The sequence below is a fragment of the Mauremys reevesii genome, linkage group 15 (assembly GCF_016161935.1).
Source record: "Mauremys reevesii isolate NIE-2019 linkage group 15, ASM1616193v1, whole genome shotgun sequence".
Taxonomy (NCBI): Eukaryota; Metazoa; Chordata; order Testudines; family Geoemydidae; genus Mauremys; species Mauremys reevesii.
Genome location: NC_052637.1, coordinates 30357735 through 30371902, shown reverse-complemented (window position 1 = coordinate 30371902; position 14168 = coordinate 30357735). Strand labels below are relative to the sequence as shown.

The following is a 14168-nucleotide window of genomic DNA, read 5'->3' as shown; positions in this document are numbered from 1 at the left end:
TCACACAGGTACCATCCATGCAGCCCAGTATCCCACTTCCAGGAGTGGCCAATAGCTAATGCTTGATCCAAGGATGGCAGCCCCTGTGTCCTCTCGGGCAGTAAAGCAGTGGGGGAGGCAGCCAGCTTCTGGACTGAAGCATGAGATCTGGGTTGGGTTTTGTTCCAGTTTGTGTGGCTGCTAATGTTCTTAATGCTCCCATCACTGTCTGATCCTCCTTGGTGCCTGTCCCCTCTCTCACATCTCCCCCTGGGGAAGAGCCCAGTACTCACTCCAGCCCTGTGCATGGGGCAGCCACCCTTACAGGCTGTCAGGATGCTGTTTGCAGCTGTACTGGCTAAATCCAGTGTCTAGGTATCGGTGAGCAGACCCCTCCTGCTTCCTCCTCCTTCACTTCCCCTGCTTGGAGAAAGCTGCGCCAGAGAGCCCGTCCCATGTGGGTGGCTCACGTGCAGCGCCGTGGGGTCTATGAAGCAGTGTGCAAAGAAGAGGCTAAAGGGTGCAGTGGAGGTAGCTAGGTGTGAATGACAGGGAGCCCAAAGGTCGATCATGGGGGTCTGTATGGTACCCAGAACATGCCCCACTAGTGCGCTGCTGGTGCCTTTTGGCTGAGTAACCAAGAGGGGCCCTCACCCTGTTGTCCTGGGCCCAGGCTGGAGCTTGTGGCCTGGCATCCAGTTAGAGCTGGGCTGTGAGGACAAGCAGAGCTCTTTGTATTGGGTTCCTGCTGTCCCTGGCTATTTGCATCTGCCAGAATGGGGCTGGGAGCTAGGTGTCTGCTCTAGTGCTCTCTCAGTAGGACTCCCTGCAGTGCAGATTCCAGGCCTCTGCCGCGGGAGGCCATCCAGGCCCGTTCTTAGCAGCTGGCAAGCTTCCCCTGTGCTGTGCTTGCTCTCAGGTACAGCGGGATTACCTGAAAGGGAAGCTCTTGCTGAACTACAACAGTGAACTGGAGAAGCAGGTGGGCACCATGGCCCTTTTCCAGCACTGGGCCAAAGGACTGGGCTCCCCACCATCCAAGTAAGTCAGTCTCTGGGGGGTTTCCAGAGGAACCCAGGGGTGGCCAGCCTGGACCCAAGCAGTGTTCTAGGTAGTCCAGAGTCCTGTCTTGATGCTTCAAAGCAAGATGCAAGAAACCCTGCAGTGGATAATTATGGAATAACCTGGCTGTATGGGAAGTTCCTTCCTGACCCCAGGCACTTGGTGGCTGGCTCATGCCTGGAAGCATGAGGGTTTACATCCCTCTTACACTCTTAACCGACCTGTGAATATTCTCAGTAGCCACGTAACATCTTTTAAAAAAAATTCTACTAAGTTCTTATAATCATTGGTACTTTGTGGCAGAAAGTCCCGCAAGGTTACAATGACTTGAGTGTGACGGGTTTCCTCTGATCCGGTTTAAACTCATTGCCTTTCAGTTTTATTGAATGTTCCCTTGTTCTCTCTCATTAGGGCAAAATTTTCACTAACGTTAGGCACCATATTTAGGCATCTAATAAATATGGATGAAGGTTGCCTAAAGGTGGCTGCAGGGACAAAGGGCACGGAGACAAAGATTCCCTCCACCAGCTGTGAGCTTCATTTGCAGGCTCCCTTACAGTGTCCTCGGACCCTGTGTAGAATGGGGTGGTGTTGGCAGAGGTGGAAGCATCTTTGAAATTCCCATGAGCCAGCGCTGGTGGAGATGAACCATCCTGGCTCTGGGGTACTAGGTGGTCCGGAATGTCTGCTTGAGGGGGAAGCCGTAAAGGCCCTCCAGTAAGCCAGGACGGGGGTGAGGTGTAAAGTGCTATTTGGTTTAGGGGCACAGGTGGCCCCAGAGCCCCCAATCTATAAAACACCATCTAGTTCTATTGCAATGCTGCAACCTTCATTCAAATAGTGCTAGTTGTCTTTGGGAAGTAAATTATTTCACTGGGCACCGGCTTGCCCTTCGCTGGTGTATACGTTTCTTTCCTGCTGAAGCTGGATGTCCCCATTGTTTCGTCTGTGTCTAACTCAAGCATAACTTAGTCCACCTACCCCATCCCTGCCCCTAGAAACTGCTCTCATGTCCTCTTGATGCCCTCAACTAGTCCTGGGTGCTTCTTCTCTGCTAACCCCGCATGGAAGTGAGTTAAGGCATGTCTAAGTGAACACTTACTGCCCAGCACACCGGGGAGCACCTGTACAGCAGTGCAGCCGGCCGCGCACTAATGGCGTATGTGGAGCCTGCTGATGCGCACTCCCTGTTCCCTAGTGCGTGCTGAGTTAGTGTGTGGCCAGCTGGAGCGCTGGAGCTCGGCACCCCGCTTGCCATGCAGTAACTGTCCGTGCAGGCATGTCCTTATGTTCTCTGCTTGTCTGGTTAGTCAGGAGTTGATGGACTATGCCCCAACGCCTGTGCTCCAGCTCATCAACCCACAGGCTCTCCAAAGCCAAGTCAACTGGCTGCTGGAAACCATGAAGCCACTCGGACAGCAGGAGGCAAAGATCCAGTTTGTAGGTGAGGCGACTGTGGACAGGGGCCCTTGGGAGAGGAAAGGGAAGAGCTCCTAGCACTACTCGATGCCTGGGCTCAGTGGATGCCACCTTTGCGCTGGCTTCGTGTTTCCCACCAGGTGCTATTTGCAAAGTTGGCAATGATCCTTAAAGCCTTGACGAGCCCAGGACCAAGGAACCTGAGCTTGGCCTGGGGCCAGGGCATTCGGCATAGAGGGTCCCCACCTCTGGCCTTGGCGCTCTTTGGAGGCCTGCCAGGGCCCATGCAAAACCCTTAAGAGCTTTTCATGGGGTTCTGGTTTTGTGCGTATTTACTGTTCTTCAAAGGACAGGGCATGAATAAAGCCAGCATGGGGCTGCAGTGAGGGGACGGGGAGTTGCCATTATCACTGCTTGATTTGCAAACAAGCGCTTGGGTGGGTGCAGCGTTTAGCGCTGTCTCACGTAGCGTGCTGCAGATTTTGGACATAGGCATTAGTACAGTCTCCCTTCCTGCAGAGCACGTGATCCAGCTGCCCCTCTTCGGCTACAACGCGTACCCCGTGGAGCGGTGCAGCGAGCCCAGGATTCCTCTACCCTGTGTCCTGGGAGTGAATAGGGACCAGATCATCATTGTGGCCAGCAGGTCCCAGGTATGCTGCCTAGAGCGCCGGGGTCAGTATCTCGCTACCTTGGCCCACTCGTGCACTGGCTTTGTGCGAACTTTCTCTTTCTCACATAAGTCGGAGTCCACGGCAGGGGACAAAACCAGTGGACTTTGTCCATTCCCTGCCGCCCCCTACACAGCGAGCGTGGAGGTAAGCTGGCACCAGGACCCACCCAGGACTCTGGCTCGGTGTTTTTTCCGAGACGTGTCCTATAGCCCTGCACTGGCTTAGAAGAGGCTCGAGGGCTGAGCTCTGCTTTCTTAACATTCTGTATTTACATGATTATGGCGAAAGCCTGCACTAGAGGTGGGGTGTTGAGGGCACTTGGCTCCTGAGTCCCCGTGTCCTGCACTGGAGCAGCCCCTCTGATGGCGGTTTCTCTCCCTGGGCACAGGAGCTCTGCTGCCGCATCCCGCTGAAGGAATTGCAGAGGATGCGAACCCTGCGGCCTTTGGATGACTCTGGGGTGCCGGGTCTGGAAGTGAACTATGGCTCTGTGGACAATCCTCAGACCATGTGGTTTGAACTGCACCAGGTAAAGAGAGCCCTGAGCACTGCCTGCTACTGGCCATGTCAATGAACGTAGTTATTGGGATGATATTTAATCCTGTCTCAGTTGGTTTCTCCAGCCCACTGGTGCCCACACTTTGTCCAACTGAGACCGCGGTTGACAGCTCTAGAGCCTTCCCCTAGCTCAGAGATAGGGGCTCTGTGAACTACAGTTCCCAGCATCCACTGCTCCCCCTTCAGCCAAACAGCATTGTGGGTATCGTGCTGGGAACTGTACTCAACTAGGCATCCCTGTGTAGTAGAGGGTGGCAGGCTAGAGCCACTCCACAGCCCATCACGGGTCATGTTCCATCCAAACTGGCCTGTTTCATTTAAAGATGAAAAATCTTTCCTCATCCTGTACCGTTTGTGATCCTCCGAGGTTCCCAGAACACAGCAGCACCTTCCCTAGCACTACCTGCAGCTGCTGCATCGCTCTCACATTTGATCGGAGAGCTCGCAGGCTTTTTGCTGGGCAGGACCAGCATTCAGGCTCCTGCAGTGGGTGCAGCGTGAGACACTGGGCCCTGGTTGGAGGAGGAAATAGCAGCTGCTAAAGCCTTGAGCAGGAAAACTGCCTTGTAATTAGTGATGGCTTTTCCTTGTGTAAGGAACAGGCTCAGGCCTGGAGCTGGCGCTCTGCTTAATGAATTGTATTAAATAAAAAGGAGAAGTTAGTTTAGTGCAGGGGGTATAATTCCAGCAGCAGGCTCTAGGGCTGCTAAACCTCGATGGGCTCGTCTACACACAGAGGGTAGGGTATGTCTACGCCAGAGCTGGAAGGTATTTCCAGCTCAGGGAGCCAGTCCCACACGAGTGTGCTACAAACAGACATGTAGCCGAGGTGGTGCCAGGAGCTAACCGCTCTGAGTACATCCCTATGGTTTCAGGCAGGAATGAACTCGGGGCAGTTAGCCTGTGGAGTCACTGCAGCCACCTTTCTAGTTTTAGCACCTAACGGGCTCAGAGCTAGTGAGGGTTTGTCTGCCTGAGTTGGTACTTACCCCCTACAGCGCCAGCACAGACGTAGCCTTAGTGCAGAGAAAGAGAGGGCATGAACCGTCTCTCTGTGTGGATACTCGTACTCCATGGCATGAGCACCTTTGTGTGCTTTAGCTCAGCACACTGAAGTGTAGCCACATGGGGATAGTGCAGGGTCGATGGAGTGCCCCAGCTACTCGGGGCTCCCCTCAGACAAACCTGAAATTTCACTTTGGAAGGCTAGAATTACGACCCCCCCATTCAGCTACCAGCCTTGTCGTGAGTCAGTGAATGCCCCTCTTCTTGCAGCAGCACAGAACAGTCATTCCCTGCCCCCCCAGCGATAGTGGAATAAACAAATCCCCTAAGAGTTATAGCCAGCAACCAGGGTCTAAGCATTTCCCTTGGCATCTGGCTTACATGCTGGTTGTGAAGTATTGGGCAAGATCTTTAAAAGAAAAAGCACAGGTAGCAATATGATCTTACCCAAGGCATTGCAGGGGGCCCCTGGAAAGGGTTAAAATGGTTCCACCTTAAAAAAACCAACAGCAGCTGCTTTGCCAAGAGAAGGCCTGGGGTTTAAGCCCAGCCCTGCTGGTTTGGCAGAGGCAGGATGTAGCCTCTGTTGGTGCAAAGGAGAGGGGAGGAAGCGAAGGGCACAGGACAGGTAGGGGCTGCGGTGTTCAGGGAATTTCTTCTACTGGGCTGTAATCTCTACAGGCCAAGGAACTGTACCACACAATCACAGTCATCATGGAGGAGGGAGAATCTCAGCACTAGAGAGCCAGGCTGGAAGACGGCGAAGCAGAACAGGGCTGTCCTCAGCTTGGACAGCTGATCAAGCACTCCTCACACTGGCCTGTGGCAGGGCTAGTCCCATTCACCATCCTGCTCTCCAGCCGCCTTGTTCTAGCAGCACACTCCCCTCTCCTGCTTTCCAAGGCTGCCACTCCCTTGCCAGCCTGTCGTCCAAGCTGTTTGGTCACCTTACTTCTGCACCACCACGTGCCAGAACCTGGACCTCCGCCGTAGTGCTGCTGCTCATCCCTTCCCGCCCCAGGCTTGGTTCGCACCTCACTCCCATTCAGAGTCCTTTGGAGTTGCGTGGTCTCCCCAGCCAGAGCAGAGCCTGCAATGGAACAAGGCCCTGGTCTTTCACAAGCTGCTACAAGCAAGTGGAGAGGAGCAGCCCAGAGACTTCAAGGTACAGCACTGCAGTCCTTTTTAGCACTAACAACAAACTCACACATGGCAGCAGCAGGGGAGTCTGGTACTTGTGAGAGATTTCGCATCTCCAAGAAAAAGATACAACTCCATCTACTGGCATTAAATTCCTGAGAGCGGCCTCTTTGGTGGCAGCTCTTTGACATTATCACAGAGCTGGTCAGTGAGTGTCAATATGCAGTTACCCTGTGTGCCAAGGCAGACTTTGAGCTGCAATGGTAAGACTGTTGACGGCTACTCGATTTCTTACACTGTTCAGATGGCCAGTATGTTTCTTTTTCTTTCTACGCTGAAGAACTCAGTCTGACTGTACAGCTGTATATTTAAATGATGTCTACTTGCCCAGCGAACTAAGATACAAATTTCCCTCCCTGACAGAGGAGGAAAAATCAGAATGTAAAAATAAATCCTTAATTTATTTTATTACTCTAGATCTCCAGCTGGGGGAGAGGTGTTTATGCTTCTGTGCGGGGAAAAAAAAAATCAATGAAATATTTAATAACCAATAAATTATTAAAGTCTTGGTTCCTTCCAGTTTTTGGAGCTATGAAAATAAAACCGTTGGCTTCCACGTGCACTAGGCAAAGAGGCTGTTCTGTCAGTGGGGGCTCAGGGGCACTTTCTGGGGCATTTGAAAAGCATGAGCAGGCTGGGGATGAACAGGGCCCCTTGGGCCAGCTGTTGAAAGCCAGCCCTGATGCTCAGCGCGTGAACATTGGCCACCCACTAAGAATTCACTGGGGATAATGTGATGGGAGTTGGCAAAGGCAGCAGTTCCTGGTAGCCAAGGGTCCATATTGTAACTAACGCCAACGACTACAGGGGCATGGAGACTAAAAGGTTTTCCTTGCTGCTGCTGTCTCCCGGTTTGAGCCATGAATGACTCTTGCACTCTAGCGGCCCATGCTCCAGCTGCCCCATGGCTGACTTTTCCAGGGGCATGACAACCTCTTGCAGGGGGGGAAGGAAGAAAGGGAGCCTCAGCTGGAGAGTGCTATAGTGCAGTGTCAAAGTGCCCATTCAGTCCCCAGCAGCCCGTGTGCTAAGAGGGTTGGCCGCTTTGTCAGAGTGCTCAAATGGCTTCCTGATTCGCTGGCACTAGAAGCCAGGCGTTCTGTTGGCTGGTCCTCTCCCTAAGCAAAGTACAGCATGAACCATTAAACACAGCAGAGTATAAAGTACAGCATGAACCATTAGCAGAAACAAAACCATCCTCAGGGCAAGTCAACCTTCACCTTTGAAATGGCCCCCACTGCTTTAGGCCTGTTGCCTCTATATTCTTTACCTCCCCCCCAAAACACACACACACACACACGCACGAGGCAGTTCTAACAAACTGGCCCCACCCTCCCTTCTCCCAGGGCCTTGGAAGGGGCAGGTGCAGCACCAGGGCACTGTGAAAGACTAGAGGGAGGAAGAGAAACAGGACACTTGACAGCAGAGGAAAGAGATGCTCTGGATCTAACACCCTCTGCCAGTTCCCTTCTTATAAACCTATCAATCTCCCTCACCCACCCCAGGGGGCGCCCTATGTGTTTCCTGGCTGGAGCCCCTAGTCAGCATGGAAGGAGGCAGCTTCTCCTACCCCTTTCAGCCCTCAGGGGCGGTACAGAACACTAACAAGGGAACCACCAGGATCCCATGGACTGACAAGCTACGGCCAGAGTACCTCTGAGGACTAAAGGTAGGTAGACAACCAAACACCCCCCGCTGCTGGGAAGTCTTGGATAAGCAGAGGGAGGCAATCCTCTACTCCCAGGAAGAGTTCCAGGGGATTTTTAAGGGCAAGGCAAAGATCTTAGTCCACAATAATAACAGCATGTAAAGTACTTACCTTACTGCAGCACAACAGGCTGCTATGCCTGGGATGTGACCATGCAGTTCTGGAGCATCGGGGGTGTTGAAAGCCACTACTTAGCAAAAGCACACATGCTGCTGCAGCTCAAGCAGCAAGGGCACAGATAAAAGCAGAAACGTCTAAGACACACTGCACAGCTAACTCATTTTACCCCACCCCTCAAAAACTAATGGGAGCTGGAGCTGCTGGAAACTCAGGCTAGCTGCCAATGGAGGCTGGCTCTTCGAGGTCTGCCCAGAGATTCCAGCTAGCAGCTAACTACTTCTCGGGGAAGAGAAGAATTGTGTGTTCCAAACACGACTGCCCAGTCCTAGCCACCAGCTCCTAACATTCAGTTCATCAGTTGGTGGTTCAAGGGACAAGTGACTCTGCTTTTACCCAGGCGTTCACGGTGTAACGCTCCGTGCGTGCTCAGTAAGGTAACCAGGAACAGCAGCGCTCATCACGTGTAATGAAACAGCAGGAACTAGGCAAAGAGAGCCCAGCGCAACTGTGACGTTCAGTTTATTGTCAGTTTACCATGCACCCTCCGGTAACATATAAAAGCCCAGTTTCCCCGAGTACAAGCTATTCAGAAGCCTGTTCCATTCCTGGCTTCTAAGATTGCAGGTTGATTCAGCAGCATTAATGCTAGCAAGGCCAATATCTTCTCTAGGCATAGAGCAAAGGCAGAGCCCCATAAAAACTAAGTGTGAAAGACAATCCTGGGCACACTAGGGTCATGTTACGACTCACCGACTCTCTCCAGTTCAGGCCCTCGCATAAATATAGCAGCAGATGCACCACAGCTACTGGATCTACAAGTGCCACAGCAGTGGGTGGGTAATTGGCTGTACCAGCAGCAGCATCCTCTGTCCTAAGGCCCTGGTTTAGGCACAGTGAGGGGATATGGCTTCCAGGGGCTATAAGCAAATACTAGGGAGTGCATCGACTTTGATGCTGCCCCTTATAATGCACAACCAAGGGGGGGTTGTGAGAGAGCTGCCAGTCTGTCCAGGCTCAGGCACGAATGCCCACACCAGTTAACGAGCACACAGAGCTGGCGAGAGTAAAACCAAACTTCAAGGTGGTTTTTAAAAAAAAAAAAAAGCCTGCAGGGGATCCCCAGCTTTGAGAAAGGAGACGCTGCACGTCCCATCGTCTAAACCGAAACATTTTTTCAAAATAAACGTCCCCTCTAGGAACTTAACCGTCAGCTCCCATCAACAAACCCTGAGCAAAGCGTGGGCCTTTGAATGTGTTTTCAGCGTAAGGCTTCTATTGGTAACATTTAAATAAAAAGGCAAGGGAGGGGGGCAAGGAGGGGTGGGTGGGGAGGATCAGAGACACTTGTGGGGAGCAGCGGGATTCACACCCAACTTGGAATCAGAGTCTGCAATTCTAAGCCCTTCTCAGCCGGCAGCAGCGGGCTGCATCACAGCACGGCTGAGAGAGGCCACAGAGCTACGCAGCATTGGCAGACACCAGACCTCTTAGCAAGGGCTGTTGAAGGACTTCATCGTCCCTTAGGCACCGGAGAGCTCCGCAGACAAATTCCCGGGGATCACCTCCCCAGAGATGTTCTCAAGGCCACACCCATGGCACAGATGCCATGGAGAACAGCAGCAACATGAATGGAAAACTCCCCTGTGTCTCCATGAGCCTTCGGTTCCACCGACTGCAGCAGGGAATGGACATAGCTGGAGAACCAGTATCATCTTTCCGAGCTGGGCAGCACTTGCCAGTCTGTCTCATTTTCACACCTGACTCGGGTTTTGAAAAACTCCTTGATGAGTCTCTGTGCTTCTTCTTTCACTGCAAAGAGAGGGGACATCCCCTTTGAGGAGAGACTGGCAGAATCTGCAGCACTTGCCCCCCCCCCCCCCACAGGTCATTGACCCATTTAGTACCAGTATATCCCCAGCTGTCTACATGATACCACCCCACAGCCACATCTCCCCCTCGCCCCACGTGGCGACTCACCAGCCTTGCGGACAGGATTCTTCTCCTCAGTCAGTAAGTGGGAGAGGTGTCGGGCAAATCCCTTGAACAGTTCCTGCAGGGTAGAGAAATCAAAGTGCAGAGCGAAGGTTACCCATGGCTGCATCACCCTCTCATCACACAATCAGTGTAGGTTTGCATCCTTTGCACAGCCTCTAGCACCATTGGGCCGTAACAGAAACAACTGTTGTTTGTATTACAGTGGTGCTTAATGTTCACAAGCGAGATCAGGGCCCCGTTGTACGTGGAGACGCTCAGGGTAAAAATAGACAAGGGCTGAATTTGCTCTTAGTTCCTGGCTCAGTTTTTGCTTTTTAAAATCCAAAGTGAATAACTGGGGTCCCCGTAGCACCATGGCAGTCACCACCCCCATTCCTCTCCAGAATGGGTCTGACTTCTTGGGTCACTAAGGCAGGTGGGGACGCACCCTACCACCAAGTAGCAGCAAGACCCCGTGGTTAAATCTGAACACCCACCAGCATCATGCACCCCTCACCCCCCATCCCAAACGGCCTTAGGAGACACAGCTCTGGTCTCCTCCTGACAGAGAAAGCTGTTGTCTGTGCCCTACCTTGGAAGCAAATTTACCACCCTTGTAGAAAGGGGTCAAGTATTTGACGACAATATCTGCTGTCTCTTTAAGGGACACGCCTTTGGTCGCTGGCTGGATGGTCTTGGTGGTTCCTTCTTTATCAACCTGTGACAAACTCGGATCAAAAGTCACCTTCTTCTTCACTGGGCCCATGCCTTTGCCCTCTGCTTGCGACAGGACGGAAGATGCTGCCGCCTGCAACCTCTTTGTCGCAGGGCTCTCCAGATCCTAGACCAGCACGAAGAGGAGCAGCCGTTCATGCAGCAGTTTCAGACTCCTAGGCCCAAGCTGCCACGTGAGGCAGAAGCATCCCCATGCCAGCCTGCAAGCTGCTCCCACAGAGAATGCCATGCAGGAATATATGTAGCCAACTCAGTCCCCTGGAGACAGGCCCTGGGCTAGTCACGGGGCAGGTACTCGAGGCATTAATCTAAGCAGCCCCGCTGTCCCCATCACAAAGGAAAAGGACCTTAGAAGAAATCCTGTGGGATTCACCTCTCCAGGGACTGCTGTGCCTAAGTGCTTGGAGGAAAGAGGGCTGGGGAAATCTTCTTGGATACCTACTGGGAACCCCACTGGGGTGAACCTAGCTAGATTCTGCAGGAAGTGAGGCCTGGGATAGATCCACAAGGGCAATTTGCTCTGCTTTTGAGCGAAACAGTTAGTGCCCCACTCAAATTCAGCCCAGCCAGGGGAGCCAGGTCTTGGGGCGGTCACGGATGTCAAACCCTGGGCTAGGGGCTGCAAGGCCAGGCAGGGTGCTCAGCCCTGGCTGCACGATCACCCAGTACTGACTGGCCCATAGAGTCAGCTTTGGTGGCTGCCCTCAACTGATCAAGCATCACTTTGCTAGCTGTGACAGAGGGGTGGAGACACTTGCATCAGGTGACAGTAGGTATCATCGTCTACATCTCTCAGAGGGGGAAAGTGACACAGAGGTGAAGGGCCTGATTGCCAGACGTGCTGAGCACCCGCAGCGTCCACAGATTTCGGTCAGAGCTGTGGGTGCCCAGCACCTCCGAGAACCATGCCAAAAGTGCCTTGCCTGAGCCACGCTGTGCATCAGTGGCAGAGCCGGGCTTAGATCCCAGGAGTGCAGGCTCCCACACAGACCATATTGCTGCTCTCTGCTGGGATCGAGACTGGACTACACCTGGATGACTGATCCTGCCAGGTGAGGTTTAGACCAGGCATGTCATTTCCAGAGAGAAGCTGGGCACAACGCTGAGCAGACAGAGGGGAGGAAAATGAAATTCATGAAGGTCTCACCTCATCTGATCCTGGCCTCTTCCTGCCTTGACGTTCCCCAGCGCAGGTTGTTTCGATTTCTATACCAGCTTTGTCACTGCTGAGAATGGAGGGAAAGGACAAGATCATTTCTGCTGGTTTGATTATTCAATGACAGGGACTTGCTATGAGATGAAGACTTCACCAGGCTAATATTTAGCGAGCGGCAGAGATTTCAGTAAAGCGTGAACGAGGCGCCCTGCCCAGACCAGCTCAGAGTTATAACACTGATTAAATACTATCATGGCAGCTCTCCATCAATGCAGCACAAAGGGCTGCGTGTGTAATTAGCTAACAAGACACCGCTGTGGGATGGACTGGGCAAAGCAGGAAAGAATGCAGCAGGACCTCAAGAGCTCTCTCACCTTGGTTTTGTTTGACCATCTAATCCCGCTTGTGTGGCTTCAGATCCAGGGTCGTGTTTCGACTCCAAGTCCTGACTTCTCTCAGTCAGTGCTTCCTCCATCTTCCTTGACTCATGGTCCTCCATCTGCGGTTGCCCGGCCGAAGCTCCTCCTGAGACATCTTTTCCCTGAGGTTCCTCTTTCTCCTGACATACTCTTTGAGAAAGAGACAGAGATAGCTCACTCACAGGACAATCGTCTTCCTCTGCCGAGGCACATCCTGAGGTTTTAAGCCCAGCTTTGGTGAGAGAGAAGAATTTAGAAATGTTCTGGGATTCTTTTCTGGCTGCTTCTGCTAACAGCTGTTGCTTCTTGGTGAGCTTTGCCTTCTTGGTAGGGCTATCCGACAGAGAGGCATCTGCATCTGGACTGGGTTGCTGTCCCTTCTGGTCATGGGCCTGTATTGCTTCCACAGCACTTTCGTGTACTACTTTGGCCACCCTTTCTTTGCTCTTGACGACAGAGACTCTGGCCATTTCTGAATCACGTTCGCTGTCACCGTGCCAGTTTGGACTATCCGCTTCCCTCGCCACAGGCTTCGCATCACTCTCCTCCTTTGTCTTCAGCAGTTCGGCAGCAGTCTGGAACAAGCTGGAACTCTTTCGAAACCCAGCTCCTATCCGCTTGGGTTTAAACTACGAAGAGAAGGGAAGGAGACAGAGGGAGGGCACAAGAGGGTTACAAAGGCATTGCCAAGGATGTTGTCTCCCTGTGTACACACCCACCCACCCCACTGGGACACACAAAATGGAGACTTGGTTCCTTCCATTACGTGCACATGGTTTGTCACAGGAGGGTTATTCACAAGTCAATGGAGATGGCTTAATTTTGACTTGTGACTTTACTGCTGGTGAAAGGTACTGTCTGTTAGAGTTCAGGAAGGCAGTGGGTAGAGCCACCAACCTAACGGCCTGCCCTCTCAGGTGAGGGAGGGGCCACATGACCCAGAAAAGTGATTCCCTGGAACCAAACAATGATAAAACTGGAGGACAAAGGTGCAAAACAAGGGAACTGGACGGGCACACCGCGCAGAGAACACCGGAGAATGCCCACTGCTCTGCAAAGGAGACCAAGGCATCGGTGGATGCTACCCAGAGGCAAGAAATGCCAGGGAATGGAGGAAGACCCCTCCAGTCACAGAGAACCTCCCTGCTGAGTTTGGAATGGATGGCCATCTTGGCCAGAGCCAGGAGGCAGCTGAGGAGAACTTGTGACATCATGGGGCCATGGAGGGGATGGGTATATAGGAGATGTGGGGACAAACACAGCCAGAACCTCAGCAGGAGGCTCTGGAGGAGCTGGGAGAGGGGCTGCACTAGGGCACGCTGCAGGCAGCTGTGTGCCAAGCTCTCCCTCTTGTGGCACAAGAGGCAGGTATTGGGGGCATCTATGAACCACACCAGCCATGTGCCCTGGCTTACAGCAATGTGCAGGAGCTGCCAACGAATGTGAAAGAACCCAGATTCACAGCCCTGGCCAGCAGAGCTCCCCACAGCACAGGAAGCAGCAGGACGAATTTCCCCTCCCAAAGTGCTTCACCCTGACCCAGAGGAATCACCACGCTGGGCTGAGGGATAGTTCAGTCCAGCCTTACACTCTCTGACGTCCTGCAGCCTCTCTGCTGAGGCTGCCAACAAAGGTGCAGGCAGTACCAAGAGTGGTTTCTGCAATGTGAGCTCTTGGTCGCTGTGCTGAGCCCAGCGAACCCACTTCACACAGCCACTGAAAAGCCACGAGATGGTAACAGCTTTCAGCCACCACCGCTCTGGGGTTGGATCTGGCAGTGGGAGAGGAGAGGGATTAGTGATAGGTAACGAGCTACAGAGCTTAAGCCAGCCAGTCCAGTGTCGCTGGATGGAGTCTGCCAATGACTGCCAGGTCTAGCGTTGGCTCTGCCAGTTGTGTTGGTGCCACTCTGCAGCACATTCCTTTCACACTGTCTAAAACCAGAAGCAGACACATCAGAGCAGTCATGGCTGCACAGTAAGGGGGACGGGGGTGGGGGGAAGCTGTAGCCCCAGAATACAGGGACGGGCAGCATCCTTGGTTGAGTGATGACAAGTTAGATAGGAGGGGAGCCTCTTTGGCAAAATACAGGCTGAAAAGCAGGAGACCCGCACGACAAGGGGGTTGGGCTGTCCTCACCACAAGAGCACTGTGTACAG

General features: G+C 53.0%; 2 protein-coding genes across 8 annotated transcripts in view; one reads left to right on the top strand and one right to left on the bottom strand.

Annotated features, from left to right (window-relative positions):
• MYO15B (myosin XVB) overlaps positions 1–6405 on the top strand; it is a 77902-nt gene extending 71497 nt beyond the window's left edge. For both annotated transcript variants that reach the window (XM_039502387.1, XM_039502388.1), the window contains 5 exons: positions 899–1020; positions 2352–2485; positions 2980–3113; positions 3523–3663; positions 5379–6405. In XM_039502387.1, coding sequence (XP_039358321.1) covers positions 899–1020; positions 2352–2485; positions 2980–3113; positions 3523–3663; positions 5379–5438 — 591 coding nt within the window. In that variant the 3' untranslated portion in view covers positions 5439–6405. The remainder of the gene's footprint in view (positions 1–898; positions 1021–2351; positions 2486–2979; positions 3114–3522; positions 3664–5378) is intronic.
• Positions 6406–8182: 1777 nt separating this feature from the next.
• RECQL5 (RecQ like helicase 5) overlaps positions 8183–14168 on the bottom strand; it is a 56633-nt gene continuing 50647 nt past the window's right edge. For 5 of the 6 annotated variants that reach the window (XM_039502393.1, XM_039502391.1, XM_039502389.1 and 2 more), the window contains 5 exons: positions 11965–12638; positions 11582–11660; positions 10292–10540; positions 9703–9775; positions 8183–9534 (listed from right to left, as the gene is read on the bottom strand). In XM_039502393.1, coding sequence (XP_039358327.1) covers positions 9434–9534; positions 9703–9775; positions 10292–10540; positions 11582–11660; positions 11965–12638 — 1176 coding nt within the window. In that variant the 3' untranslated portion in view covers positions 8183–9433. The remainder of the gene's footprint in view (positions 9535–9702; positions 9776–10291; positions 10541–11581; positions 11661–11964; positions 12639–14168) is intronic. The other variant, XM_039502390.1, reaches the window with a different exon arrangement.